Source organism: Camelus dromedarius, chromosome 36 (genome assembly GCF_036321535.1).
Source record: "Camelus dromedarius isolate mCamDro1 chromosome 36, mCamDro1.pat, whole genome shotgun sequence".
Classification (NCBI taxonomy): domain Eukaryota; kingdom Metazoa; phylum Chordata; class Mammalia; order Artiodactyla; family Camelidae; genus Camelus; species Camelus dromedarius.
In genome coordinates, this window is record NC_087471.1 from 4986948 (window position 1) to 5013490 (window position 26543).

Sequence of the window (26543 nt, forward strand, 5' to 3'; positions counted from 1 at the left end):
GGATATGGTGTCCAAACTCTGATTAGAAAGGCTCACTTGAAGGCCCTTGTCCCTTCTTTTGTTCTGCTGGCCCAGTTCTCTGTCACTGTCCCTTCTTAGGTGCCCAGGTGCCCTAGCCAGCCTCTCCAGGAGTTAATGTTTAGACCTCCTCTCCGGCAGGTCAGTGCACGGGGCGGGGCAAGGGGCACTGGAGTGAGACAGAGAGAGGACAGAGAAACCTACTGCCCAGGCCTTGGGGAGGGGGGCAGGCGGCAGGGCTGGTGTCCAGTCGGGGCATCTGGCACCCGTGACCTTGCTGGGGAAAGGAGCCAAGAACTAGGTATCCTGGGCCTGGGACCACCGGCCTGAGAGGGGCAGAAGCCTCAGCCCCCTGTTGTGGATGCAAATGCTTATCCTTAAGGCCTCAAGACACTCCTGAGCCTAAAGGTACGCTCTTCCTACTAGCAGCTGCGGAGCAGGACTGAGCGGCGTCCAGGACGCCCGCCCTTGGGCTGAGGCTCGCACACTCCTGCTGCTCAGCATTGCCTGCTTTTGGGGGGAAGATCCTGCCTACTCTCTCCTCCCAGCCTGATGGGGAGGCAGGCAAGCAGTGGGGGAAGACTCGGCCGTTCAGCTGGCCTTGAAAAGTCTGGGGCCTTCCCAGGAGGCTGGGGCTGGAGACAGAGCAAGTCTCCCCATCAGGTGAGGCAGATGGGGACAGAGCCTGGGAGGTGAGGGAAGGGTATTCTGGCCTGGCTGTGCCCTCCCAACCCCCCCCCCAACACACACACACACACACACACATACATATATCTCAGGATCGCTCAGCACAGAATGACCTTGACAGCCACCAAGCCTCAGGTCGACAGAGGGAGCCCTAACTCTGCGGTTGCCCTGGTTCTGGGGCCAGCCAGCTAAGGGAGACTCTTCTGCCCAAGGTGTTCGCCCGCCCGTGGAGAAACATTCCTACGGAGTGAGGGGCAGTGGGAATGGGCCTTATGGGATCAAAAGAGCACGGTCCCAGGCTCTGACCTTCCTCTAGATCAGGGGAATGAGAGGGTTTGGGGCTGGGAGGAGGGGCTCAGAGACAGCAGAGGCGGGGGCAGGGAGACTTCTGGGTCCAGCCATGCCCAAGACCTCTGCTTCCTGCCAGACGCCTCTCTGACCCTCCAACATAAGCCATCCCTCCCTTGTTCCTATCACTCCTCCCAACTCCACACTGAGCTTTCTGGAATGGGGGCCATGGCCCAGTGCTGCCTCACTCCCCAAGACCGACCTGCTATCTCACCCTGAATTAGGGTTCTCCTGAGGCTACTCTCAGAGACAATCCCAGAGGCTTATGGAAAGAGAGGAAAGGGGAGGGTGGTGGGGCTCAGTGGGGGGCCCCTGGCTCCCGAATCTCCCCCACCCCCACCCCAGCACTGAGGCCCCCTCCCTCCATCACTGAAGAAGAGGCAGTAGGAGCCACAGCCGCCTCCTCCCCCCTCCCTGCCGCTGCTGCCTCCTCAGCTGAGCCGCAGGTTGTCTTGGCAACGGGAGGCGGAGAGGAGATGCGCCGAGGGATGGAGGTGTATGTCACTGAGGAAGTGGCCGTGCTCCTGCCCCACACCCCAAGTCCTTGAAGGTACGGGAGAACCTTCCCCTCCCCGCCACTGCCCTTTCCTCTTGGCTTCCCCCCTCACTCCATCCTGTGTGCTCTTTTCCCTGAGAATGCTCCCCTCCTCCCTGCCCAGCAACTCCCACCCATTCCTCCTGAGCCACCTCATTCCAGGCCTCTGAATACTGTCCTCAGCAACAGCTCACTCATTCCAGCCCTACCTCTGGGGACCCTTGCACCGGAAGGCAAATCTACGATAGGGTCTGTGGAGGGGCAAGGGGGGGGCGTGTGAAAGCAGGAAAGGAACTGAAGTCTTGGGAAAAATCAGGAATTCTGAAGGGCTACCTGGCACTTCGTCTCCTAGAGTTGGGGAGGGAGGCTGCGCAGGACTCGGGTGGGGCCAGGGCAGCAAGGGTGAAGCTGAAGGGACAGAAAGCTGAGAGGCCCAGCTGGTTGTCTTGCCCCCTCCACCAAGACTCTGGCCCCTCTGGCCACATCAAACACGCACCCTCTCCTGCATCACCTCCTGGCCTTTTTCTCATGGATCAGTGGAGCCTGTTTCTCCTCCACCTTCAGGCTTTCTAGTACCTTTCCACAGGGCCTCCACCACACATCCAGCAGCTAAGCCGGGATCCTTTCCCCTCTTCCCCAGCCACTCAGCCACCTGCCTTCTTCATTTCTCCTCTCTCTCTGGAGCCCATCCTTCAGGAGTCACTCTTCTCTGTTCTCCATTAACCCAGACACATCCCTCCCTTCCTGTCCCTCCCTGTCCCCTTCTCTCCTTTTCTCTTTGAGAAAGAGGTCCCAGGACACACTCTCACTTGTCCCCTCAAGACCCTCCCCCTGTGATTTTTCCATTCAGATACCCCAGAGCCCCCTCCCCAGATTCTAGATTTTCCCAACGACAGCTGATACCATCAGCTGACCGGCTGTGGGCAGCGGTTACCAGGGCAACAGCAAGGGCTGCCTAGGTAGGCAAGTCTGGCGGAGGTGGAGAGGAGGCCAGGGTCACGGCCAGGGTCAGCTGGCTGGGCTCCCTCCCCTGCCCCCGGGGGGCACAAGTGAATCAGGCTCTGCTCTGAGCCCAGAGGGAACCAAAAGGTCAATGACAGGTACCTGGAGGGGTGGAGGTTTTCCTAGAGACTGGGAAGGCACATCCCCATGGTTCTGTGCTGGGACCTGGGCATCACCTAGCAAGAAGTTCTCTTTTGAAGACGCTGCCCTGGGAGAGAGATGGGGTCCTTCTCACTCGACAGGCCTGTGCTCTGTTGCAGTTCCCAGGGGTTCGAGTTACTGAAAGGCCAGCCCAGTCTGTTGGGCTGAGGACTTGATTTTTTTGAATCCTCTCCTTCATCGCTCCCCTGGAGAGGGTTAATCCTTGGCTAACCAATCCTGGCATCCAGCCCACACCCCTGCCCCTGGCCACCTATGCGCTTTAGCACCCCGGGGAGGCAGGGACCCCAGAGGCCTCTGGGCCTGCTGTTAGGTGATGAGTGGGAGATGCAGGTGCTTGGAGAAACCAGCTGTCGTCACCCCTCTGTTATCAGTGGAGACCCCTCCCCTCTTACTCAAACTCTGCTCGTCTAGGAGGCTCCAGGGGCAGTGTGTGTGAGCGGGAGTGTTGCAAGGGTGGGGGTGGGCGTGGGAAAGGGGAAAAGGCCAGCGGCTCGCCGCCGAGTCCGCTTCCGATTCTGCTTCGTCATGATGCCCGGTTAATGCTCCTCTTGTTTGAAATGGATTGAGCTGCGGCGAGCGAGGTGGAAGAGCAGACACAAACACACACCCTCGGGCCGGCGGCCACACGCTATCAGCGGGAGGTGGGGGGGGCGGGGGGAGCCGGCGGCCCGCCCGCCGCCCGCCGGGACTGCCCACCAGCGCACACGCCCGCCCGGGGATCGGCCCGGGCATCGAGCGCCAGGCTTGCGGAGAAGCGGCGTGGGGGCGAGGGGGTGGGCGCCCAGAAGGGTAGGTCCCCTCCTTCGCCGGCTCCCCGCCCACCCACCGCAAGCCGGCTTTTTTCCTGTTATTTGTGCTCCGGGAAAGCACGCTGGGTTCCTGGAAGAGCCGCCGGTTACCTGGGCTCTGAGGGAAAGCCGCAGCCCCGGGATCTGCGTCCGCCCCTGTCCCCGCCGCGGGGCCTCACCATCTGGGCCACACTGTCTGGGAAGAGGTAGGTGGCGGGGTCTCCCGCCTCTCTTCCCCTCTGTGGGCACTTTGGCCACAACACCTGCCTGGGAGCGAGGCTCTAGCGGGTGGCAGGGACCCCCTGGGGAGGGGTCAGCTGTGGCCCCTCGTTCAGTGGGAGAATGGGTCTGGGCGGCTGGCCCTAGCTGGGTTTGATCTGATCCAACCCCCTTCTGATTTGGGGAAGAGGGGCTGGGGTGTTCCATGCTGCCACTCAGTGCCCCTCCACCTAGCTGCGCTGATGGGGCGGTGGGGGTGGGGTGCCGGACTAGGTGGGGATCTGTTCCTTCTTTGCTGAATGACCCGGTGGGGGGGGATTGCCACCACGCCACAGATGCTCTTGAGGGGGGAGCAGTTCACTCAGAAGCCTGAATGCTGTTGGTGTGGGGTGTGCTTCTTGCGGGTAGGGACGTGAAGAGCCCCCTTCTAGCTCCTAGCTGGCCAGATGCAGAATGAGGCTGGGCGGCAGGGCGTGGCTGCAGGTCTGACCGCGGTGCTCTCCTTGTGCAGGCCGTTGAAGGGCCTGAAGGGGCTGGGGGCTGAGCAGACACGCAGGCCCCCTTGCTGGCTCTCCCCCACCCTTGGCCTAGCAGGCCAAGAACCCTTTCCCGGGCAGATGCACCAGGTGTTTCCTTCCCAGAGGACTGTATTGCCAGGGTGCAAGAGTCAGGGGAGTGGGGACTGGTCTACAAGAAGGCAGGCGGTCTCACTTTGGGAAGGGAGGGGGCACGGGACGCCCCCACGGGATGGGTAAACGGGGGTTCTGGTGCATTGCCGTCCACGTGCACAGCTTGGGGAGGGGGTGTAGCACGTGGTGCGGGTGGCTGTGAGCGTGGAGAACGGGAGCCAAGGGGAGGATCGGTGGGTGGTGTGAGTGGGTGTCAGAGGCACTGTGTGTCAGCTTGTGGGGGCCTGGCTGGGAGAGTGCGGGCGTGATCTTGCAAGCAGGATGCATGCGTTCTGCAACTGTGTTTCAGCGGAGGCTCTTCTGCCTCTGTGGGTGAAGGGCCTGTGCCCACGGGTGTGTCTTGCCTCGGTGCTGCCGGCCTTGCCAGGGCCAAGTGCCTAACACCTGCACCAGGCTGTCCACCTGGGGGTGCAGGTCTGAGGAGTTCCTCTTTCAGAGCCCATGTGTGTGTGTAAAGACCAGACTAGGGATGCCCCCAAGGCTCAGAAAGCTGAGTTTGGGAGGCAGTCTCTGTGCATCTCGCTGAGCCCTATCAGTCCAGCTTGTACAAGTGACACCACAACCTGCCAAAAGGACCAGCTATAAATAGAGGCCAGGAACAAGCTAAGGACCAAGAAAGTCTGAGGGGCTGGTGGGGGCCAGGACACAGAAAGAGGGGCCTCTTGCGGCGGCGGGGGCGGGGTGGCGTGCAGAGAGAGGGTAAAAAACCCAAGATCTAAGAGAAACCAGAAGACTAGATGCATATTTGTGTGGAGGAGGAAGGGAGGATCGGGGGCGCCTGGCCCGGTAGGTTCTGCTGTCATCAGAAGCAAAGGGGGAGCAGAGCCTTGAGTAAGTGGGTTCCCAACCCCGGACCCAGGTTCTGGGCCCACCTGCCCCTGCCTGATGCTTCACCAGAGTGTGAGAGGGCGCTGTTCAGTGTTGACATTAGAGGAATGCCAACCCTAGACCTAGCAGATAGAACAGGGCTTAAAAACGGGGGCGAGTGGGGGGCGGGGGATGGGAAGGGATAGACTGGTATTTCAAAATGTAGAATAGATAAACAAGATTATACTGTATAGCACAGGGAAATATATACAAGATCTTATGGTAGCTCACAGAGAAAAAAATGTGACAATGAATATATATATGTTCATGTATAACTGGAAAATTGTGCTCTACACTGGAATTTGACACAACATTGTAAAATGATTATAAATCAATAAAAAACGTTAAAAAAAATGGGGGCGAGCGGAGCAGGAAAAAATGAGAGAAGAGGAGGGAGTGGGTGCTTCACCAGCTTTAGAAAAGGCGCAGGCTTGGCAGAGGTGAGGGACGTTCAGATGAACCACTGGCCAGGAGCAGGGCAATTTTTTGGGCAATCGTGGGTGCCCCCTCCCCTTGCACACGTAGACCCCACCCTCAGAGTACGCCTGGGGCCTCCCCTGTTGGGCGGGTCTGCTCCCTCCCGCCCTTCCCCTCTCCACCCTGGGATGCTGTTTTGGGAACTGGTGACCTAGCTGGATCCTGCCTTTATTTCTGGCATTGAGTTGTTGCCACAGTAACTGCGGGGGTGGGGCTGGGAGGGGGAGAGGGTGAAAGGGAAACAGAGCCAAGGGAAGAAAGATGAAGAAAGGAAAGAAAAAGGGAATGGAAAGCAGAAGGAGCAAGGAGGGATCTGGAGGAAGCTTGGAGAGATCCTGAGGGGTTGAGGCCGGCAAGCACACGGTGAATGAAACTGGAGAAAACGGAGAGCGGCAGAACCCCTGCCCACCTGACCCCAGCCCACGGGGACAGCTCACCCATTTCGTAACTCATTTACCATCTGCACCGTCAGCCTCCAGCCTAGCTTGACCCTGCCCTGGGGCACAGAGCCCTAATCCTCCAGTCTCTCTGCTCCTTGTCCACAGGCCAGCAAGTAGGATTCTGGTGGCTCCACTGCATAAGGTTAGCATACGGGACCCCAAGTTCAGATTGAAGTTGGGTCTTTGGGGACCCATTGAAAAAAGCATTCATTGGCTTTGACCTGAGACATGCCTGGGTAGGAATTCCAGCGTGGCTTGTACTTGGTTGAGGGGGTGCCTCTTTGGCAAGTCAATTTCTCAGCTACATTTGCCCCAGTTCTAAATAGAGAAGATGTGGGCTTGTGTGAAGCCAGAGAGGATGGGTGAAAGTCCCTGGTCAGAGCAAGTGGTGATTGGCTTAGAACAGGAGGGGAAGCTGGACTAGAGGACCCCGGGCTGTGGTTCTACTGGTGGAGCCTTCATTTCCACAAGTCCAGGGAGCGACAGCGGGCTCAGCCCCTACCTGGAGCGGGCGCCCGCGAGGATGGGGGGCGGGCCTTATCACCCGGCCCGGCCCGGGCTGAGCGGCTCTAGTTGCCATAGAGACGGGGCGGGCGGTGTGAGGCGGGGCCGGGCTGGGGGCTCAGATAAGGCGCGACTGCACAGCTGGGGGAGGGTGGGGCGGAGATGGAAGGACGAGGAACCGCGAGGCAGCTGAGATGGCCCTTCCGCCACCTGGGCCCTTTCCCTTTCCTCCCATTGCGCCCTCCCTTCCTGCTGCAGCCTGCCCTCTGGGTCTGTCCACGGGAGGTGGCCGGGACCCGGGAGCGCAAGTGCAAAGACCATGGGCGTGCTCCAATGGGAGAGGGGGTGGGGGCGGGAGCACGCGCGGTGAGGGCGGGGAGAGCCGGTGCGGACCTGCGCGGAAATGCGCTTTGGAGGCGGGGCTACGCGTGGGCGGAGTAAACGGTCGCGGGCGTGACACACACACACACACACACACACACACACACACACACACACACACACACACACACACCCTCTACTGCACCCCAAAACATTTTCCCTGCTGGCTTAAAATTTCACATCTTCACTCCTTAACGTTAGCCCCAAATTAAAATGCAAATTATTGTCCCTGGAAGGGTAACACGTGAAGAATTTTCTGAGCTTGCTTTGTAACACATCAAGCGCTGGTGTGCAGGTTCCTGAAGGAATGTGGCTCAGGGCAGAAGGCGAGGAGACCCAGCCCAGGGGATGGGCAGGAGGCTGTGGAGAAGAAGGCGGGGTGTGGGGGTGGGACATGGGACAGAGCAGAGACGTCATTTTTCTGAACCGTGTGGCTGCGCCCTTGGGACAGTGTTTGTGCTCGTGTGAGTGTAGAACTCAGTGCGTGACCGTAGACCCCTCCCCTCTCTCCCTGGGCAGTGACCACTCTGATAGGCGGTCACTGCCCCACTCGAAACCCACTGGTAGCTTGTGTTCAAGGGGAGGGAGCCTGGGCCACCCCCAGGTTCAGCCCGAGGCTCCAGAACACGTGGAAGCTCTCAGTTCTCTCTGGCCTGCTCAGCCATCCACAGTCCCCACCGAGACCCTCCCAAACCTTTCTGCTCTCTTCTGCCTCGGCCTAACCCACCTGTGAGGGCTGCAGATGACCTTAGCTCTCACTTTACCTGGGAAACCTGAAGCCCCCGATTGCCATCAGCCACCTCTAATATCCCCTGGATTGCAGTTCCCACCTTCCCCTTTCCTCTCTTTTCAGGGAAGCTGGTGCTTTCCTCCCAAAGGCAGTCCTTCACTTGGGCCTGGATGCCATCGCTCTCCCCTGCTGGGATCTTGCTCCCTCCCCCATGTCCTGCAGCCACAGTTTCTCTCTCCTCTTCCCTCTGCACTGCCTACAAATGTGTTCAAGTCTCCACTTTCCTGAAAAACCTTCAGCCCAGCTCACCTCCTCCAGAGTTACTCTCCTAGCCAACCTCCTGCCCTATGTCACACTTCTTAGATGTGCACCTTCCCCTGCCTGTGTGACCTGGCCAGCCCTCCCAGCCCCCCATCCCTGACAAGGAGCCCTCACTCTTGCTCTGCAAATGTTCTCAGAGGCCACCAGGCCTTGACATCCAAACTGGCCAACTGTCACTCCTTTCCACATGTCTCGCCTTCTCTGGGCGATGGACTCTTGGCTTCGGGACGTTCTTTCTCAGCCCCTCCCTCCTCCCCCCTCCATCCTTTCTCTCAATATTTATCGCAGGCTAACTTTGTAGTAGGCCCTTTGCTGAAAATACAGAGTCACTAGATACACTCTCAGCCCCTCAAGGAATTGGCCATCTAGTCTTCCTCATCCCCACCCCCTGTCATGCTATCTCCAGCTCTTTTTTTCTTCCAGTGCCTATGTGTTTCCCAGGAGCTGTTTTTGACCTTCTTTCTCCGCTGGCAACCTCATGTGCAGACTGCCTACCACCTCTAGCTCAGCTGCCTCACAGATCTATTTCTGACCTGCCCCCTGTTCACCTACTGCTCCCACCTAACCCTCAACCTGGCAAAAAGTGAACTCTTTGCTTCCCCTTCTCCCGTCATTGCAACCTGCTCCTCCCCTGCAGAGTCTCCAGATCAAGTCCTGGTTTGCACATTCTGCCTCCAGGATTCCTCCCACTTCACACCCTTTCCATCTTCAGCCCGGTGCCCAAGTCTAGACCCTCACAAATCTGTCCCATCCATGTCTAAGGCTGCAGCCAGATCCATTTTCCCAAAGCACTGCTCGGATCCATCAGTTCTTTGTTTTAAAAACTTTCTAAGCGTTCCATAGCCCTAGTTGCCCACCAATTACAATCAGAATTCCCTAATCTGAATTCAAGGTCTCTCCAGTCTGGTCCCCAGCTTCCTGCCTCAAACCTATCTCACTGGCTGAGCCCCACGATGCAGCCATATTTGCTGTCCGCAGACTGACCCAGTGCTTCCCCCAGTCTCCACTTTCACTCATGCTGATGTCCCTTTCAAGGATCGCTTTTTGAGTTTGTTCATGCTCTCAAACTGGGCATCTTTCAAGGTCTACCTCAAACATCTCCTCCTCTAAGAGACCTTTTTTTATTTTCCCCTCTTGACACCCCAGCAGGAGTGATCCCTCTTTCCCGTGACCTCTCATGGCTCCTTATACTATCTTATCTGGCACATGTGATTTTCCTCTTTGCATGGGTGTTATCTACATACATGGCCTCATTTCTGGAGGGGCAGCTTAGCTTCTTTGACTCTTCTTTCTGTTCTCCGTAAGACTTAACCACAGTGTGTTGCTCTGTGGTCATTGCAGAATAAGTGCTCAGAAAGTATTTGGTGAATGGATGGGTAAAACAATACATGACTGGGTGGGTGGATGTATTATGAGTGTGTGGATGGATGGGTGGGTAGGTGGGTGGGTAGATGGGTGAGTGGGTGAATGAATGGATGGATGGATATGTGCCTCTAGGGCTAAGCCAAGTACATAGCTAGTTTGACAATGTGTGTTACCAAAGTAAAGACGAAAGAGGATGAAACAGAGCTAACAACTCTTTGAGTATGTTTATTGTGGTTCTCAGACACCTAGTTAAAAGCGTTACAAAAATGAATGTTAAGAAAAGAAGAGAAGGATTGAAGCTCTGGAATGGAGCCTTTCCATGGGCACCAAATACCTCGTGTGACTCTGATGGCCAGAGTCTCATCTTGGAGAAGCCTTGGCTCTAGAATTCCAAAAAGACTTGAGAAATGTGGCAAATGCTAGTCTATGTCCACAGTGAACCTGACACGGTAGTAGGTAGGTACTATGAACCATACTAGTGCTGAAGACCCAGTCATTTTCACCTCCACGACTCTGGACAAGTTTTTAACCTCTGAGCCTCAGTTTTCTCATCTGTAAAATGGGTCTACCTTATAAAGATGTTGGGGGGGGTGTGAAGTTAAAACAAAGCAATCCTCATAAAGTGCTTACCAAAGTGCCCAGCATGAGCATTCAAAAAATGATAGCTATTATTATTGGTTTTGCCCTCCAGAAGTTAGCAATCATAATGAAAAAACATGTCAGGCAACATATAATGAAGGGCTGAGTTACAGGGTTCCCTTTTTAAGTCCCACTGGAATTCAGAGAAGAGTTTATCAGTGAGGACTGGAATAATAGGAGAGACCCCCCCCCCCCCAGAGCAGGAAGGTTTAGGATGGCCCTTAAAGGATGGATGGGATCTGGGAGACGAGCATAGTGCAAGGGCATGCGCAAAAGCGGGAGAGCAGGCGTGAGGGCTGCTTGGAGGGGCGAGTAGGCGGTTTGGTGGTGGAGAAACAGTGAGCAGAAAACTGGCGGGATACAAAGTAACAGGTAACGAGATTGGAAGCACCAGTGACCTCGGTCTTTCATGACCCTCTCTGGCAATGAATGGCTACTAGTTCATCAGTCCTTGGGGAGATCGAAATAATAATATTTAACACTCTACATACACTTTATAATGTTTTAAACACTTCACATGTTGTAACTTCCCTAATAATCAGAGCAACCCTATGACACAGGTACTATGACTATCTTCCATTTTACAGATGAGACACGTGGGGCACAGAGAGGGTAAGTAACTTGCCCGTGGTCACACAGCTTCTGAGTAGCAGAGTCTGTGTTCTCCCCCAGGCACTCCAGTCCAGAGTCCATGCTCTTAACCACTACATTATTGCTGCCTCTTCCTTGTATCTTCTGTAGCCATCAGCTCTCTTCACTCTATGGCTTATTGCCAGCAGATGGAAAGACTGTCCCCCTGCCACTATCACACTGGAAACTCAGCCAGGCATTTATTGATTGAATGGTTATTGCGTGTCCAGTCCTGGGGTGTGTAGGGAGGATGGGAGGATTGCTAAAGGAGTTACTGAGGAAGGAGACCTGGGCTGTGGCCCCAGGGAACTCATAATCTACTGCAGCAGACAGGACCCAACTCCCTATAGGAACAAGGAGGGAGCAGGTGCCAGCGGGGAGGCCTTCCTGCTGGACCAGGGGGTGCTGACTTGCAGCAAAGTAGCACTTCAGAGGGTAGCCTCTGCACGGCATTCTGAGAAGACAGTGAGGAGCTGGGATGTGGCCTCAGCCCCAAGGTGCTTTACGGAATGCCTGCAAGTGAGATTGCCATGCAGTTACAGGCACGAGGGGATGTGGCTCCCTCCTGCCGCCCCTCCCTTCTCCACTGGGGTTGGAACCCATCCAGGGCAGAGCAGCAGCCCCCAGACCTGACCGCTTCCCACCAAGATGGCTTCTCTCGGTCCTCTCCTCCCCGTGTGGCCACCTGGTGTTATTACTACCTCTGTGAGACTTCCTGCCCTATGAGAGAGGGGTGGCACCGTAGACAGCAGATGGAGAGGGAAGGGAGCGAGGGCACCAGCACAGAGCCAGGGAGAGGCCATGGCAGAGGCCGAGGGGAGTGAGAACCTGGGCCTGAAACTGACCCGCAGCCCCAGCAGGGCAGGTGTGACGAAGCGTGGATGTGGAGGCTGCCCGGGAACGGCTGACCCCTGCCGTCATTTCCTTTCCAGCCAGAGAACAATGGCTCAAAAACAAGTGCAGCTATTCCACTTTCCCATCCCGTGGGCCTGCACGCGAGCTCGCTTTCCCCGGGGCTGAGTCAATGGAAAGCCTGATCCCCGCTCCCCGGAGCCACGAGGGGCCATAGGGGGCTGCCCTCACCCCCGCCCTCTGAGATCGCGGGGCCTGACAGACCCGGCTGGCACGTTCTCCCTCCCCTTCCAGGCTCTGCGCTCGGCCAGCAGCGTGGAGAGTCACCGAGGGATGAGGACGCTACAGGCCGGGGGAGCGCCCTTTCTGTTCTCGCGGCCCCGAGCGCACAGCGCCCAGGAGCCCGGCAGAGCCTGACGCCCTGTCGTCTCCCCTCGCGCACAGGGCTCCGCGAGTGATCCGACCGGCCAGCTCCCTGCTGCATGGAACGGCTGCAGAAGGTGCGCAAGGCTGCACCCACCCTGGGCAGTAGGGTGCCGGGGTGGGGCACGCGGTGGGGGCCAGGCTCCCCCCGGAGGGTCACGTCGGGAGTCGAGGGTGCCACCTGGTGGTTGCCCGCGGCGCCGCACCCCGGGGCCCCAGAGGCCTAGGGAAGTCCTCCCCTGTCCCCGCCCCCTCCCTCTGGCCCGGCCCTGGCACACACGCACATTCCCACCCGCCCGCCTTCTCGCTCTCCCCAGCAACCACTTACCTCCCCTGGGAGCGTCAGCTCCTCCCGAGGCTCCAGTGTTCCAGGCTCTCCCTCCAGCATCGCGGTGAGTACCTCTCGGCCACCAGCACCCTCAGGCTGGGAGGAGGGAAGGGGAGGGGACGCATTCACCGCTGGACAGCTTCACTCTGAGCCTCCCTGATGATGGTCCTGCCAGGGCTGGCAGGCAGAGAGAACCCCAGAGCCAGAGAAGGTTCTGCACACCTGCTTCTGCTGGTCCTGTCCTGTCTCGTATCTAAAGTGCTAGGTGAAGGACTGTCATCTTAAGGTGACTCTCTAAACCCTTAAAATGAAAGTAAGAGAAGTATTAACTTGTAAGAGCTGACATCTAAAACAAATGCCCATTATCTTCCTAAGAAGTTTCAAGTCTGGCTTGTAAGGCCCGTATTGTAGGTGAGGATTTGGCACCCCGGTTCCATTCATACCCTTTCCCTTCAGGCCAAGATGGACAACCAGGTGCTGGCCTACAAAGACTTGGCTGCCATCCCCAAGGACAAGGCCATTCTGGACATCGAGAGGCCTGACCTCATGATCTACGAGCCCCACTTTACCTATTCTCTCTTGGAACACGTGGAGCTGCCCAGAAGCCGGGAGGTAAGGGTGGGAGGGTCCTCTTGGACGGGTCGTGGGGGAAGGACTCCCCTAGCTGTCCCTGGGTGGGATGCAGAATCCCTCTCATGCTTTCTTTCCTGGAGGCCAGACTCCAAAACAAAAAAAAACTATGCACAGAAATCAATTAGTCAGCTGATGAACTGAGTATTCGTGGAGAGCTGGCTGGAGGCCCAAGGCTAGCTCCAGGTAGAGAGCATGGGAGGCCATGTCTGAACGGCAGCAGGAGAGGTGGGTCATGTAGGAAAGAGATGGGAGTGGGGCAGACAGGAAATTTGTGGAAAGCCCTCAGGAGCACTGAACTCGGAGGCCAGAAGTCCTAGCTGAGTGTGACCTGCGTGGCAGTGTGGTCTCAGTTTCCCCTCCTGTAAAATGGAAGTGGTACCTCTACCCGTCTGCCTCACCAGGTAGTCAAGTGCACGAGATAACATAGGCCAGGTACTCTGTAATAAACCATTCTGGAGAAAGGGGTAGTATCGTGGCTGAGCGTGAGATGGGGCTAGGCCATGGGGAGACTTCAGAGCCCAGTGAGGGGCCCGACTCCATCCTGGATGTTGTGGGTCTTGTGCCTTCCCCTCGCTGCCCGGCTCTGAGGTCAGGGCCATAGCCACCTTCAGCTGGACTAAGGAGCATGTGCACTCTGCTCCCAGATCTGTGGCTTCTTTGGCTTCTTCATGCGTCCTAGGGAAAGGCTTAGGACCCTGCCCGGTAGAGAGAGGATGAGGCGCCAGCCCTGGGAGCTGGCAAGGACTGAGAGAGATCAGGTGCCCAGAAACTGGCTGGGCAGTGCAGAGTTGGGTGGAGGGTGAAGTGACCCATCTGGGGTCCTAGGGATGAGGGCTTAATCATTACCCCTGTGGCTCTGACCAGCCTCCTCTCCATTCACAGCGCTCGCTGTCACCCAAATCCACATCTCCCCCTCCATCCCCTGAGGTGAGTCTCCCTGCACCTGACATTTGCCCAGCCCTGCCTTGACAGGGCACAACCCCCGCCCCTACAACACGTCCACTGCGCAGAGGGTGATGGAATCAGTGGGCCTCATCCTGACACTGGCTAGCTCTGGTCCATCTGTGTCTGACCCAGATTCTCATATAATCCTTTCTCCTGGGTCAGGCATCACCAGCAGGTCGAGTCCTTGGACAGCCTTCCTGTACCCTGGGTTTGGGGGTGTGTGGGCTCTGAGGGTGGGAGGACAGAGATGGGGGAGGGGGGGAGGGGGGGACTGGGAGCTGCAGTGAATGGCACTTTTGCTCTACAGGTGTGGGCAGACAGCCGGTCCCCTGGAACCATCTCTCAGGCTTCAGCCCCAAGAACCACTGGGACCCCCCGGACCAGCCTGCCCCATTTCCACCATCCTGGTAGGTTTTACTGCCAGCAAGGCCGCATCATTGCCCTGGGGCCTTTTCTTCCCTTCAGGAGCCCAAGCCCCTTACTCTTAGTCCCCCACTCTCTGGGGTATACACTCACAACAGAACAGGCCAGATGCCCTGATACCAGGACCCCAAGCAGAGTTCCTAGAGATGGTGGGCCCCGCTACATCTTCCCTCCCACCCAAACAGAAAAGTGCTAAAAATCCCGATCTTTGAAGGACAGTTCCAGGATCTCCGTTTCTGTCTTGGCTCTTGGAAGGAGCCCATCAATTTCCTACCTTCTCCCAATCCATTTGTCTCCGTTCTCTTCACTGACCCAGCCTCCCCACCACAACAAATCTTCCTTCTCATCCACTCTTGCTCCCTCTCCACAGAGACCACCCACCCAGATTCTAACATCTACAAGAAGCCACCCATCTACAGGCAGAGAGGTGAGGGGTCCCCTGACTGACCTGAGCCACCCCCCCACCGCTGTGCTGAGAGGCTGTGCTGAGGGCGGGGAGGGGGAGGGGAGGAGATGTTTGCAACAGCAGGAAAGCCACGTGTGCTTGGCCTTGTGTGTTGCTTTTACGTCCACGATCTCACACATGTAAAGGGGGAGAGCTGAGGGAGTTGGGGGCTGGGGGTGGGTGGTGGCCTCCAGGGCGAGGTGTGCCCAGGCTGACCCTGACCTCCCCCATAGAGCCCACGGGCGGCAGCCCTCAGAGCAAGCACCTCATCGAGGACCTCATCATCGAGTCATCCAAGTTCCCGGCAGCCCAGCCTCCCGACCCCAACCAGCCAGCCAAGATCGAGACGGACTACTGGCCATGCCCCCCGTCACTGGCCGTTGTGGGTAGGAGAAGCTGCTGGAGAAGAGAGGGGGAGGCCCAGACACCACCTCATAGGCCCTGTTGAAGCCCGGGGAACCCATCACGCCCCACCCCCACCACCTGCACGAACCCTCCAGCCTCCTGCTCCCCCATCTCCTGCATTCCCATTGCTCTTGGTGTAAGTGGCCCTACTTGTTAGTCTTTCCCTTGCTTTCTGTTCATCATGTCCCCCCTTCAACAGACATTGGCCAGACTTCTACTGTGTCCCAGGCTCTGTGATGGGAGCTCTGGAAAGAGAAAGAGAAACAAGACCAGGTCTTGGTTGCCAGTGAATTTAAGTCCTGTGAGCTTGTGTTGCCCACATAGCTTTGCTGCAAGGCGAGAACACGTGGTTTTTATTTTATTGTAATAATTTGTAACATTCCCTTCAAGGTGCAGCCCCCGGACGTGCACAAAGTAGCCACTGACAGATGCTTGCTGAGCAAGTGGTTGACTGGCTAACATGCCCGCTTTTACCCGTGTTTCCCAGAGACGGAGTGGAGGAAGCGGAAGGCCGAAAGGAGGGGGGCAGAGGAGGAGGAAGAGGAGGAGGAGGATGACTCCGGGGATGAGATGAAGGCTCTCAGGGAGCGCCAGAGAGAGGAGCTCAGTAAGGTAGTGTCTAGCTACCCCCATCCACTTCCTGGGGTCACCCTGGGGACAAAATTCCATTCTGATCCACGTGGGTTCAGGTCTGAAAAGCACATGACATGTCAGAACACATGACAAATTCCCCTTCTTTACCAGGATTTCAGGCTGCTGCTCCTGAAGGGACACAAGGACTCCATGTTGCTTTGGGGGAATGTCACTTACCATTAGGGCCAAAAGGTGGCCCTGCCGGTGCCAGGCTGCAGCCAGCTGAGTAGTTCATGGGAGGAGGAGAAGGGAGAAGAGGCCTCCCCAGGAGGAGGGAGGGTGCAGGGAGTCATGGACCGGCCACTGATGGTGACATGGGCTTGTGGGACACAGTGACCTGGGATGGGGAGGCCCGGGGGCAGACTTACTCCTAGCAGCTCTGACTCCTGGCTCTTGAGAGTGGCCAGACCCAATGTGCTGGAGCTTCTGACCAGAAGGACAGGCTCCCTGGGCTCCAGAGATGACCCAGCCCCCAGGAGCTCTGTCCCCACTCCTGCCTGTGGCAGACCCAACCCTGAACCTCTTGGAGTTGAGAAATGAGTATCGAAACCTGGGCTCCATCTTCCGTTCTCCCTCCCCAGGTTACTTCCAACTTGGGAAAGATGATCTTGAAAGAAGAGATGGAAAAGTCATTGCCTATCCGGAGGAAAACCCGCTCTCTGCCTGATCGGACACCCTTTCATACCGGTGAGTGCCACCGAGGGGGCTCAGAATTGCCTGGCCAAGCCCTGAGGCCAGAATCGAATAGTCTGCTGCGTCTGTGTGTCATATGCCCAGCACTGGGCTACTGGGGGTATAAAAGGCGTAGGAGATTCCACGGCTGGCTCAAGGCGCTCACCCTCTCCTTAGGGCAAGAGAACCAGCCATGGAACAGGACTAGGTGACAAAGGGTAGTACCAGCTAAAGCAGAATCAGCAAACTTTGTTTAATTTATCCAACATTTATTGGGTGTCTGCCATGTGCGGGGCCCCGGGGATATAAAGAATGAAACACTGCAGTCTTGCCCTCCAGTAGCTTCTGGTCACAGGGAAACTGATATGGGAACTGGGGCTTCAGTACAGCATGGATGCTGTGAGAGGGGAGACACACTTTGAGTGCTTTGAGAGGATGGTGATGGGGCCTGGGGTTCAAGGGCTGGGGGTGCTAAACCAAGTCTTGAAGGACAAGACAAAGTGAGTGGGGGGAAGGGCACCGCAGACCCCAGGGACAGTGTGGGAGCAAAGTCCAGGAGCAGCAAACATCCTGGCCAGCAGAGAGGGCCTCCAGGAGCCTGGAACTGCCCAGGACAGAGTGTGCCGTTCGGTGGCCAGGGCTTTGGTACCATGCCACTAATCACCAAGGCTCACCTGGGCTTCCTTAGAGCATGGCAGCTGGAGAGGGGACAGGCAGATCTGAGAACCCAAAACTGGAATCTACGGGGCCTCTAACAGCCTGGCCTTGGAAGACACAGGGCATCCCTCTACTGCCTCCTACTGGTCAGAGCAGCTCACCGGGCCGCCCTGATTCAAGGGAGAGGAAAGATTCTGCTTGATGAGAGGAATTGCACAAGGGCACACAGGCTGGGAGATAATGTTGTGGGCCATCTTTGGAAACAGCCTACCACACTTTGCAATAGTCTGGTAAGGGCTAAAAATACACCTAGGTCCAGAGAAAAGGGAATGAGAAATATTCAGACATTGTATAGAAATAGTCCCTGACTTACAATGATTCAACATATGATTTTTTGATTTTATGATGGTGCAAAAGCAATGTGCACTCAGTAGAAACTGTGCATCCAGTTTTGAATTTTGACCTTTCCCTGGGCCAGGGATATGCGGTACAGTCATCTCTTGGGATGCTTACTGGGCCTGGGCAGTGAGCCGCAGCTCCCATCAGCCACACCATCGTGATGGGAATCAACCGATACGCTTACACCATTCTGTACCCAGACTGCCACTCTATTTTCACTTTCAGTACAGTGTTTAATACGTCACATGAGATACTCAGTGCTTTGTTGTAAAATCGGCTGTGTGAGAGGTGATTCTGCCCAGCTGTAGGCTCATGTAGAGTGTTCCAAGCATGTTGAAGATAGGCTGGGCTGAGCTCTGATGCTCAGTAGGTTCGGTGCAGTAAACCGTTTTTGACTGACGATGGGTTTATCGGGATGTGACCCCATTGTAAGTCGAGGGAGATCTGTGTAGGAGCTAGAATCAAGTGGATTTAGTGGGTGCTTGGATGTGGGAGGTGAGAGAGAGACAGGTTGGGATTTTTGTCTCGGGTGCTGGGTGATAACAAACCTGGGGCTAAGATCATGAGAAAGGCAGGTTTCGGAGGAAGATGAAGAGACTGATTTGGGATGTGTTGGGTTTTAAGTGCATGTGGGTAGGAGCCGAGTTTGACTGAGTCGGAAGCTTGAGGGACGAGTCAGGGCTCAGGCAGAGTCTTCAGCTTCTGTTTGGGGGTGGGACCGTGAGAAGAATTCTGATTGTGCAGAGAGAGGAGAGGGAAGGGCAGGGCGCAGAGGGCTGTACCTTGGCGAACACTCACATTACGAGCTCCTGGAGGGTTGGCTGGGAGGAGGTTGGGAAGGAGACCCAGCCTCAGGAAGTGGGAGGCTGGCCTTGAGAGAGTTGGAGACTTGGATCTGGGAGCAGGCCACATTAGAAGCTGAGACTGTCTGATGAGCACGTGGAGGGGGAGGCTTGGTGAAAGGGGTGAAGGTTTGGAAGAGCTTCTGCAGGCAAAGGGAACTGGTACAAGGCTGAGGGGTCTGTGTGATGCTAACCTCCATGGGGTGGACTTCTTTCCATAGCCTGTGGGCAAGAAGGGAGCCCTGGGTGGATACTGAGTGCTATGTACCTGACCACGGATTGAAGGTCAGGGGGAAGCGGGGGATCAAGACGCTGGAGGTCCCCACGAGATTGACCAGCGGGTGTGCTGGGAATGAGGCTGGGGGGAAGCTGCAAACAGAGAAGGGTGCTATGGCCACAAAGGGGTACCCCCAGGTTTCAAGTGTCAAGGTGAAGCAGTTGTGGACAACAAGGTCCAGAGGCTTGCCGTTCGAAGGGGTTGCCTGCTGTGGAGTGGAGGTGAGGGCCACTAGGGTGGGGGACTCAAAGAACCGTAAGGTTCATATGTGGCTGGGACATCCACAGAGTCACCAAAATGATATTTCACCAGGATGGCATTTCAGTGTGGGTGGGAAGAGTTATGACAGGTCTTTTTAGAGAATATGGAGTATGCAGTGAAGGCCTGAAGAATGAGGCAGACAGATGCCCAAAAGGTTGGAGACAGTCTGTGTTCTACTAGGATTTGCTTGTCAGGCAGAATTGGCTCTTTAACTTCCATTTGGCCTTGCAAAGTTGCATAGCGAAATGTCTGCGTCGCCGTCACCGTTGGCACCCCTGAACTTTTATGGGATCGACGACCGCATGATCGCCTAGGTTACGGTCATAGCTGATCAATCTGAACCTGATCAATGATGAACAGGCAAATCATTTTGACTTAACATTGAAATAAATCGTCACTTTCAAACATAAGTAATCATTTTAGAAGTAATTAGGAGTGAAAAATCTCCTTATATGCTTTATAGGTTGAAATTCTATCAGAAATGTGTACTTATCACTTGGGTGGGGAGGGTGTGGCTCAGTGGTAGTGTGTGCACAGCATGCACGAGGTCCTGGGTAAATAAACCTAATTTTTATTTAAGTAAACAAACGTAATTACCTCCCTCCCACCCCAAAAGAAAACCAAGAAAAAAAAGTGTTAACAAAAGATTTGAAAAGATTTTTTGAAAAGAAGAAATACATACTTACCACAAAAGTGAAGTGCTTCCATCATGAATGACGGTATAAAAGCAGACAGTTTTCTACACAAAAATAAGAAGCACTAAGGGAGAAAAAGAGGGTGTCCCAAACACATTTTGTTCTCAGCAAACCTCCAAATAACATATTTTATGAGAATGTTTGGGAGAGGGGAGGGTATAGCTCGGTGGTGGAGCATGTGCTTAGCATGCATCGGGTCCTGAGTTCAATCCCCAGTACCTCCATCAAAAAAAAAAAAAAAAAATAGAATGCTTGAAGAAAACAGTTTTTCCTGATTGAGTCTGTCCAGGCTAACCCTTTAAACAAAAATGCTGCTATTGAATGCCAGTAATTTATAATAACTGGAGATGAAGGAATTTTGACAGCAGCCCAAACTAAGACTCTTTCTAAGAAAGCCTCTTACTGAAAGCCAGTTTTCTTGAACTATAATCTGCAGTGCTTGAAAGCTTAGCGATATTATTAAATGTCAAACGGAAAGTGACATTTGGTCACGAGAGGGTGAAGTCCGGTGACTGCTGGCGCCGTCCAGCCGCTGACAGTGCGGGGAAAGCTGTTGCTTCTGTTTTAAAATGTCCAGCATTTGAAGTTTGATGATTAACACTGCTCAAAATAAAATTGTAATAATCCGATTTTGACTAAACTATAGGTTTATTTTTGTATTCCAGAGGTTCATTTTATGATGGTGAGCCTCATTGCCTATCATTAGCTGACTATCAGTGTGCATACTCAGGTGTTTGGCCCAAATGTGTTTTGGGCACTTTTGTTTAGGGAGAGGGAAGGCAGTAGAGAGAGGCAGTTCAGAGCCGCCGGCACAATGTCACCTGCTGAAGGTAACGTGCAGGAGCTGGAAGGGCCCACTGGGTTCCCCCAAGTCCTCCCTTCATCGCCCTGGCCCAGGCAGGGCAGCCCAGGGAATGACTCTCAGGAGTAACTGTCAGATCAAAGGGACTGAATCTGGGCCTCCTGCTCTCTTCCAGCCTTGCAGGCAGGAACGTCTAAGTCGTCTTCCCTCCCAGCCTACGGCAGGACCACCCTGAGCCGGGTAAGGTCCCGGAACAGAGACCGTAGACGGTGCGGAGAGAGTGTGCATGTGGGGGCCCGTGAGGGACTGCGCCACCTGGGCACCCTGGGGGCGCGGGCAGACTCTTACGGTAAAGGGGGGTGATGTGGAATGTGCCAGCTTCCTCTGATCCCTTTGTGTCCTCTCCAGCTACAGTCCACGGACTTCAGCCCGTCTGGGAGTGAGGCAGAAAGCCCAGGTGAGAGGCAGGGCTGACCTGATGCTGGGAGGGGGGCTCAGGCAGGCTTCTGGGTCAGCCCACGTGCGTTGTGCGCAGGGCTCTGTTGGTGCAGGTCAGTGAGGCTGAGCTGGCAGTCTGGAGGCCTGCTGACCTCAGAGCTGCCTCTGAACAATGACTCTTCTCTCCCGCAGGCCTGCAGGTGAGTGCCTTCCGGAGGGGAACACACACGGAGCGCCAGAGCCACGGACAGAAGGGAGACTGGCAGTGTTGGGGGAGGGTGGGTGGGGCCTCAGAGTTGCCTGGTGAGGATGGCAGAAGCCCAGGGTAAGGCTGGGGAGGTCTCGCTGCCCCACTCTGGCTCACTGCGGCTTTGGTCTCCCCAGAACGGAGAGGGCCAGAGTGGGAGGATGGACCGGGGGAACTCCCTGCCCTGTGTGCTGGAGCAGAAGGTGAGGGGCAGGGGCAGAGGCAGGGGATGGGGTGGGCAGGGCATAGAACCATCTCTCCTGGGGGCGGGCCAGCTTGGGGAGAAGCCAGGGAAGTGAATGCACTCAGGGGTCCACCTGGTTGATGATGGGAGGGGCAGCAGGGAAGTTGGGGGAGTTGGACGGCAAGATGGCATGAGCCCCATGGCCCCTGTGGGCTGATAAGGGGGCCGGGGAGTTGAGGGGGTTACGTTCACAAGGACCTCTATGAACCTAATGCTGGCCCCTCCCCGCCCACCCCAGATCTATCCTTACGAAATGCTGGTGGTGACCAACAGGGGGCGGACCAAGTTGCCTCCAGGTGTGGATCGGATGAGGCTTGAGGTGAGCAGAGGGAATGTGCTGGGTAGGGAGGGGCTGCCCCATCGGTGGGGAGGGCCACCCCTTCGTCCCTCGGCCCCACCCTGGGCTGTGCCTCGTCTCTGAGCTGGGTCTCTGCGTGCCCCTTACAGAGGCACCTGTCGGCTGAGGACTTCTCGAGGGTATTTTCCATGTCTCCCGAAGAGTTTGGCAAGCTGGCTCTGTGGAAGCGAAACGAGCTCAAGAAAAAGGCCTCTCTCTTCTGATGGCCCCCACCTGCTCCATGACTGACCCTTGGCCCTCCTGCTTCTGAGCTCTGGAGCTGGGATCACTGGATCCCAAAGCATCGTCTCTCGGGGAGCATGGAAGTGGGGCAGAGGTGGGGTTGGCTCCACTGCCCAGGTCAAGGGGAAGCAGGACCTGTGCAGTGTTGGGGTTGTGGGACATGGACTTCCTTCCCCATTATAAGCCAGCAGGGGGCTCTCACCTCTCTCATCCCTGGTCCTCACTGCACTGGACAAACCCAGTCTGGACTCCAGCACACACAGAGTTAATGTTTGCACCTTCTCCCTGTTCCCTACCCCCACAGGAAGGTCCCCAAAAGAGAGTGATGAGAAAGGAACATGGCACTTGGTAGTCAGGCCTGGCTGCTGTCCTGACCAATGGGTGGGGAGAACCCTTGGACCTAGGAGGATGCGGGTGAGGGTGGGAAGCAGCTAGGCAGGCAGAGAGAGCCCCAGGACCCTGTGTGCATCCAAGCATTCCTCTGCAGCTCACCTTGGACAGGTTGCCCTGCACCTGAGCCTCCTGCCTCTCTGACTCCAGCAGGAGCAGCGCTCAGCCTCCAGCAGGGAGGCCACCTGGCCCTCCAGCTCGCCCTGTCTGCTCTTTGCGACCCCCAAGCTTCAAAGCTCTTGCTCCAGCCCTGTGGCTTCCCCAGAAGCCTTGGCTTAGAGTGGAGATGTTGCCTATACAGACCCCCAGGCCACCATCAGCCTCCAGGCAAAGTCAGGTAGAATGCTACTTTCTAGCACCCAGGTCTGGGGCAGAACCCAAGCCTTCGGGCTCCCTTGAATGGGACCAAGAGGCCAGGCTTGAGAGTCCTGGCTACCAGGTCCCACCCCCGCCCCCCACCGTGCATCCCCCACCATGCTCTCTAAAGAATGTAATTTATTGGGGCACCCCCAGCTGCTTTCCTCACCTAACTCTACACCCCACCTTAATCACGCTCCCAGCTTTTCTTCTCTCCAAATACATATGTGTATATAATTATATATATATTTTTTGCCCGGGTCTGGGTTTTGTTCCTGCCCAGACCCCGCCATCCCTTTCCACTGTGTGTGTGTGTGTGATCATGCTTGGGGAGGGGGACTCTGCTTGGAATTAAAAGGTTGCATTGGGGCCCCAAATCTATTTGTTCTTTATGAGCCACCAGATCCGCAGAGTTAGAGGATGGAGAGAGATGGCCCACATTTTACCCTCCCTCGACCCTGGGACAGAAAAGCTGGTGGGGGGGTCCTCTAGCAGGTCCTGTGTGCCTCCTCCCGCTCCTTCAGGGGCTGTGTGATGGCAGCATGGATGAGGGGCCAGAGACTCAGACTCTGGAGCCTGATAAAGAGCCAGCTAGGAGGAAAAGGCTCTGTCCTCCCCTGAGGCCCTAAAGGCTTCCCGTTGGCAGTCAGGGTCATCAACAGTGGACATGATTGTAGCCTTCTGGGCTTGTGACACTCACGGTTCAATGGAGAAGCCAAACACTCAGGAAAGGTCAACAGTGTACGCGTGGGCGGTGAGCTAACTGTCCAGGATCAGGCAGGGAAAACTAAGGGCTGGAGACATGATGGATGAACTCTAGCAGGAGCGAGGGTCAAGTGGGGGCTGAGGGAGCAGAGTAAGGTAGTCTCAGCTGACTCGGCAGGACCTCCCAGGGGGAGTACGCATGGTGCTGATGTGGGTGGAGGGGGTGACAACTGGATGCAAAGATCAGAAGGACTTTAGATGTGGGTGCTGGTGGGGCCCGCTCACCTGGCCTGAACAGAACCTTGGTTTGGGCGCGTGAAGAGGTACGTCAGAGGGGGCACTGCATGTGAACCCAAGCCTGGAGCTGCCTCCTGAAGTCAAGTCTGCTGCCCCGGAACGAGTTTCTAGCCCCTCTCACTGCAACAAAAGCAAAGTGGATAAGAATCGCTCAAGTGGGAACGATTATTTTAAACTGTGGGAGTTCCATTACACCCATTGTTTGGTCCTCTCAACAGACCTATGAGGTCAACGGCACAAGTCCGTTTAATCCTTTTCGAGAATGAGAAAATCGTGGAATAGAGATACGTCATCTGAAGCCTGAAGTTACGTGCAACTGACGAGCGCAGACTGGGAACACACAATCCAGTTTCTTGACTGCTAACCTGGGACTTTCCCAGGACAGACAGTTGCCTCTCCAGGGGCAGCAGACAGAGGAATTGTCTCCATACACAGACCCAGGATAGGTGTTCAGCAAAGGTTTGGAGGGCTTAACCCCATTCCAGGATGAAGGAAACAGCGTGGACGAGAACTGCACCCCGTGCAGCAGCCCCAGGTTGCTGAGCACCAGTGTAAGGAATCCACTGGGAAGTGTTTGTGGTGGGCGCAGACTGGAAGCCAAGTCCTAAAGGACTTTAAGTTCCTTAGAATTTAGAGTGGATCAAAGTGGAGGTCTGTCCCAGAACAAAATCTTGGTGATTACTTAGTCCAGTGGTTTCCAAACCTTTTTAGTAGCAAATCCTTTTTTTTTAAATTAGAGCTTACTATTAGTAATTAAAATGCCTTTATAAGTTGAATTTTATAGTTATTATGGAATCAATCAATGAGAACAAAGAAGCTATTTGATGAATATAAACATTTTAACTCAGGGGTTATATATAAGTATATCATAGCTGCCTTTTCACCCAGTGCAGGATCTAATTTACTCTCACATTTAATTGCATAGTATCGGGAAAAGCCTGAATCACACAGATAAGTAGTTACAAAATTGTGGTGGTTTAAAAACACACACAAGTTTGTTCACATTCCTCCCCTTGAGCGGCAGCATCGAAGTCCTATCTCTTTGAATCTGAACTTAGTGACTTGCTCTTTCAAACTGATCATTCTGCAACAGACTTCTACCCTCATTACGCTGACAGGAGGAGAGGTTTATTCAAACATCTTCTCCCAAACAGCTAACCTGGCAGCGGAGTTTAAATACGTCAGTGGGCTCTAACACATATATAAGTGTGTCCGCTGACTTTTATTAGAGCTTTTAAAATAAAATTTAAAAAGTTAAACCAAATGAAAGATTACGAATTCCTTATACACTTCCCTGATACCTACAGTTCCTTGAAACATATTGAGGGGGAAAAAAAGCAGATTTAGTCCATCCAGCCTGCTTCCTTTACCCATGAGGAAGGAGACCCAGAAAACAGTGATGGACTAGACTGCTTCCCCATACACAGAACAGATTTGTTTCTTCCTTTCGTTCTTATACTTTTTGGCTTAAAAGCCTCCTCTCATTTCCCACAGGCTCTTCACCAGGGTCTGATTGCAGATGAACAGTCAAAAACATCTATTTTCCTAAGCAGCTGCCAGAGAACTAAGATCCAAATACTAGCTCAGCCTGGGCTCGGCCGAACCTTGGCCTTCCGGTGGGTCTGGACTGCAGGCTCCGCTCCACGGCACGTGGGCTACTGTGGGCAGGCGTTGCCTCCTGGGCCACAGTCCCACTGGTGAATGGGGCCCAAAAGGCTGAGCCAAGATCCCACAGCTCCAGGTCCTCAGTTCTGGGACAAGGGCTACCCCATTTCCCTAGTGGGACCCCTAGTGCCTCACCCTCTCATCATATGGTGTCGGAGGTCAGCAGAAACACATTCTGAACAGATGACTGCCCTGTCCTCTGGAAGAATCTCTTTCCACTCCTGGGAGCTGGACGTGGGAGATGGGGAATGGGCTTTGAACCGGCAGAGCTGGCTGCTAGAAAGTCCCCTCCCTAAGGTCCTAGCTTTGGACATTCCCAGAAGCCCTGCTCTGGGTGAGGGTTCTGCCTGTGTAATTCTTGGGTGTCATTTTCCCAGTGTGCCCCCCCAGCACGGGAGAGCCACCTTCTGTCTCTTTCCCTGTTGCAGCTATAAAAGCAAAGAGTTGTGGCTGCCTCTGCAGGACCTCTGGACCAGAACTGCATCCACTTAGGGTAACAAGCAACAAGTGAAATTTTTATGTTATACTTTCGTTAACTCAACTTATCTAATAGCTTATATTTCAACATGTAAAATATCATTAGTGACTATTTTACATTTTCTCCTTTGTACTGTTTTCGGCACATCTCAGAGTTAGTACGTTTCATGGCCGGACAGCCACAAGTGACCAGTAGCTGCTGTGCTGGGCGGGAGGTGGGGGAAGTCACAACTGGCCCCGGTTTGCCCTTCTAGCCGCACCAAGGAAACAACAGAAGGTGGGTCTCCGGTGTCGGGGGCAGAACCCTCGGCCAGAGCAGGGCTTCTGAGAATGTCCAAAGCTGGGGCCTTAGGGAGGGGGCCTTTGAGCAGCCGGCTCTGCCAGTTCAAAGCCCATTCCCCATCTCCCACCTCCAACCCCCGCCCCCAGGAATAGAGATTCTTCCCGAGCACAGGGCAGTCGTATTTTCAAAAATGTATTTCTGACATCATATGATGGGAGGGTCCCACGAGAGAAGTATTGAGACTTCCAAAACCCATAAACCCTCATTCCTCATGGGAAAATCCTGCCTGGTCCCACTCGCCCTTCTCTAAGGGTCGCTCGCTCGCTGCCACCTGGCTCCCCAAGGGACCCCGTTGGACTTGACCCT

At 55.3% G+C, this 26543-nt stretch overlaps 1 protein-coding gene across 1 annotated transcript; it reads left to right on the forward strand.

Moving 5' to 3' along the window:
- The first annotated feature begins 202 nt into the window (after positions 1–202).
- Positions 203–23127, forward strand: DMTN (dematin actin binding protein). The gene is made up of 17 exons (XM_010996192.3): positions 203–426; positions 1489–1603; positions 11949–12154; positions 12395–12469; positions 12862–13017; positions 13921–13965; positions 14291–14390; positions 14777–14833; positions 15085–15237; positions 15744–15868; positions 16471–16576; positions 20670–20734; positions 20903–20951; positions 21125–21132; positions 21317–21382; positions 21662–21742; positions 21871–23127. The coding sequence occupies exons 3-17, from the start codon at positions 12137–12139 to the stop codon at positions 21982–21984; spliced, it is 1218 nt and encodes a 405-aa protein (XP_010994494.1). The 5' UTR covers positions 203–426; positions 1489–1603; positions 11949–12136; the 3' UTR covers positions 21985–23127.
- Positions 23128–26543: the final 3416 nt, after the last annotated feature.

Bases quoted from the DNA above. Each gene is read 5' to 3' on its own strand.
- DMTN (XM_010996192.3), top strand. The intron at 13,018-13,920 runs GTAAGGGTGGGA...CTCCATTCACAG, and splicing joins AGCTGCCCAGAAGCCGGGAG to CGCTCGCTGTCACCCAAATC. The intron at 14,834-15,084 runs GTGAGGGGTCCC...CCTCCCCCATAG, and splicing joins ACCCATCTACAGGCAGAGAG to AGCCCACGGGCGGCAGCCCT.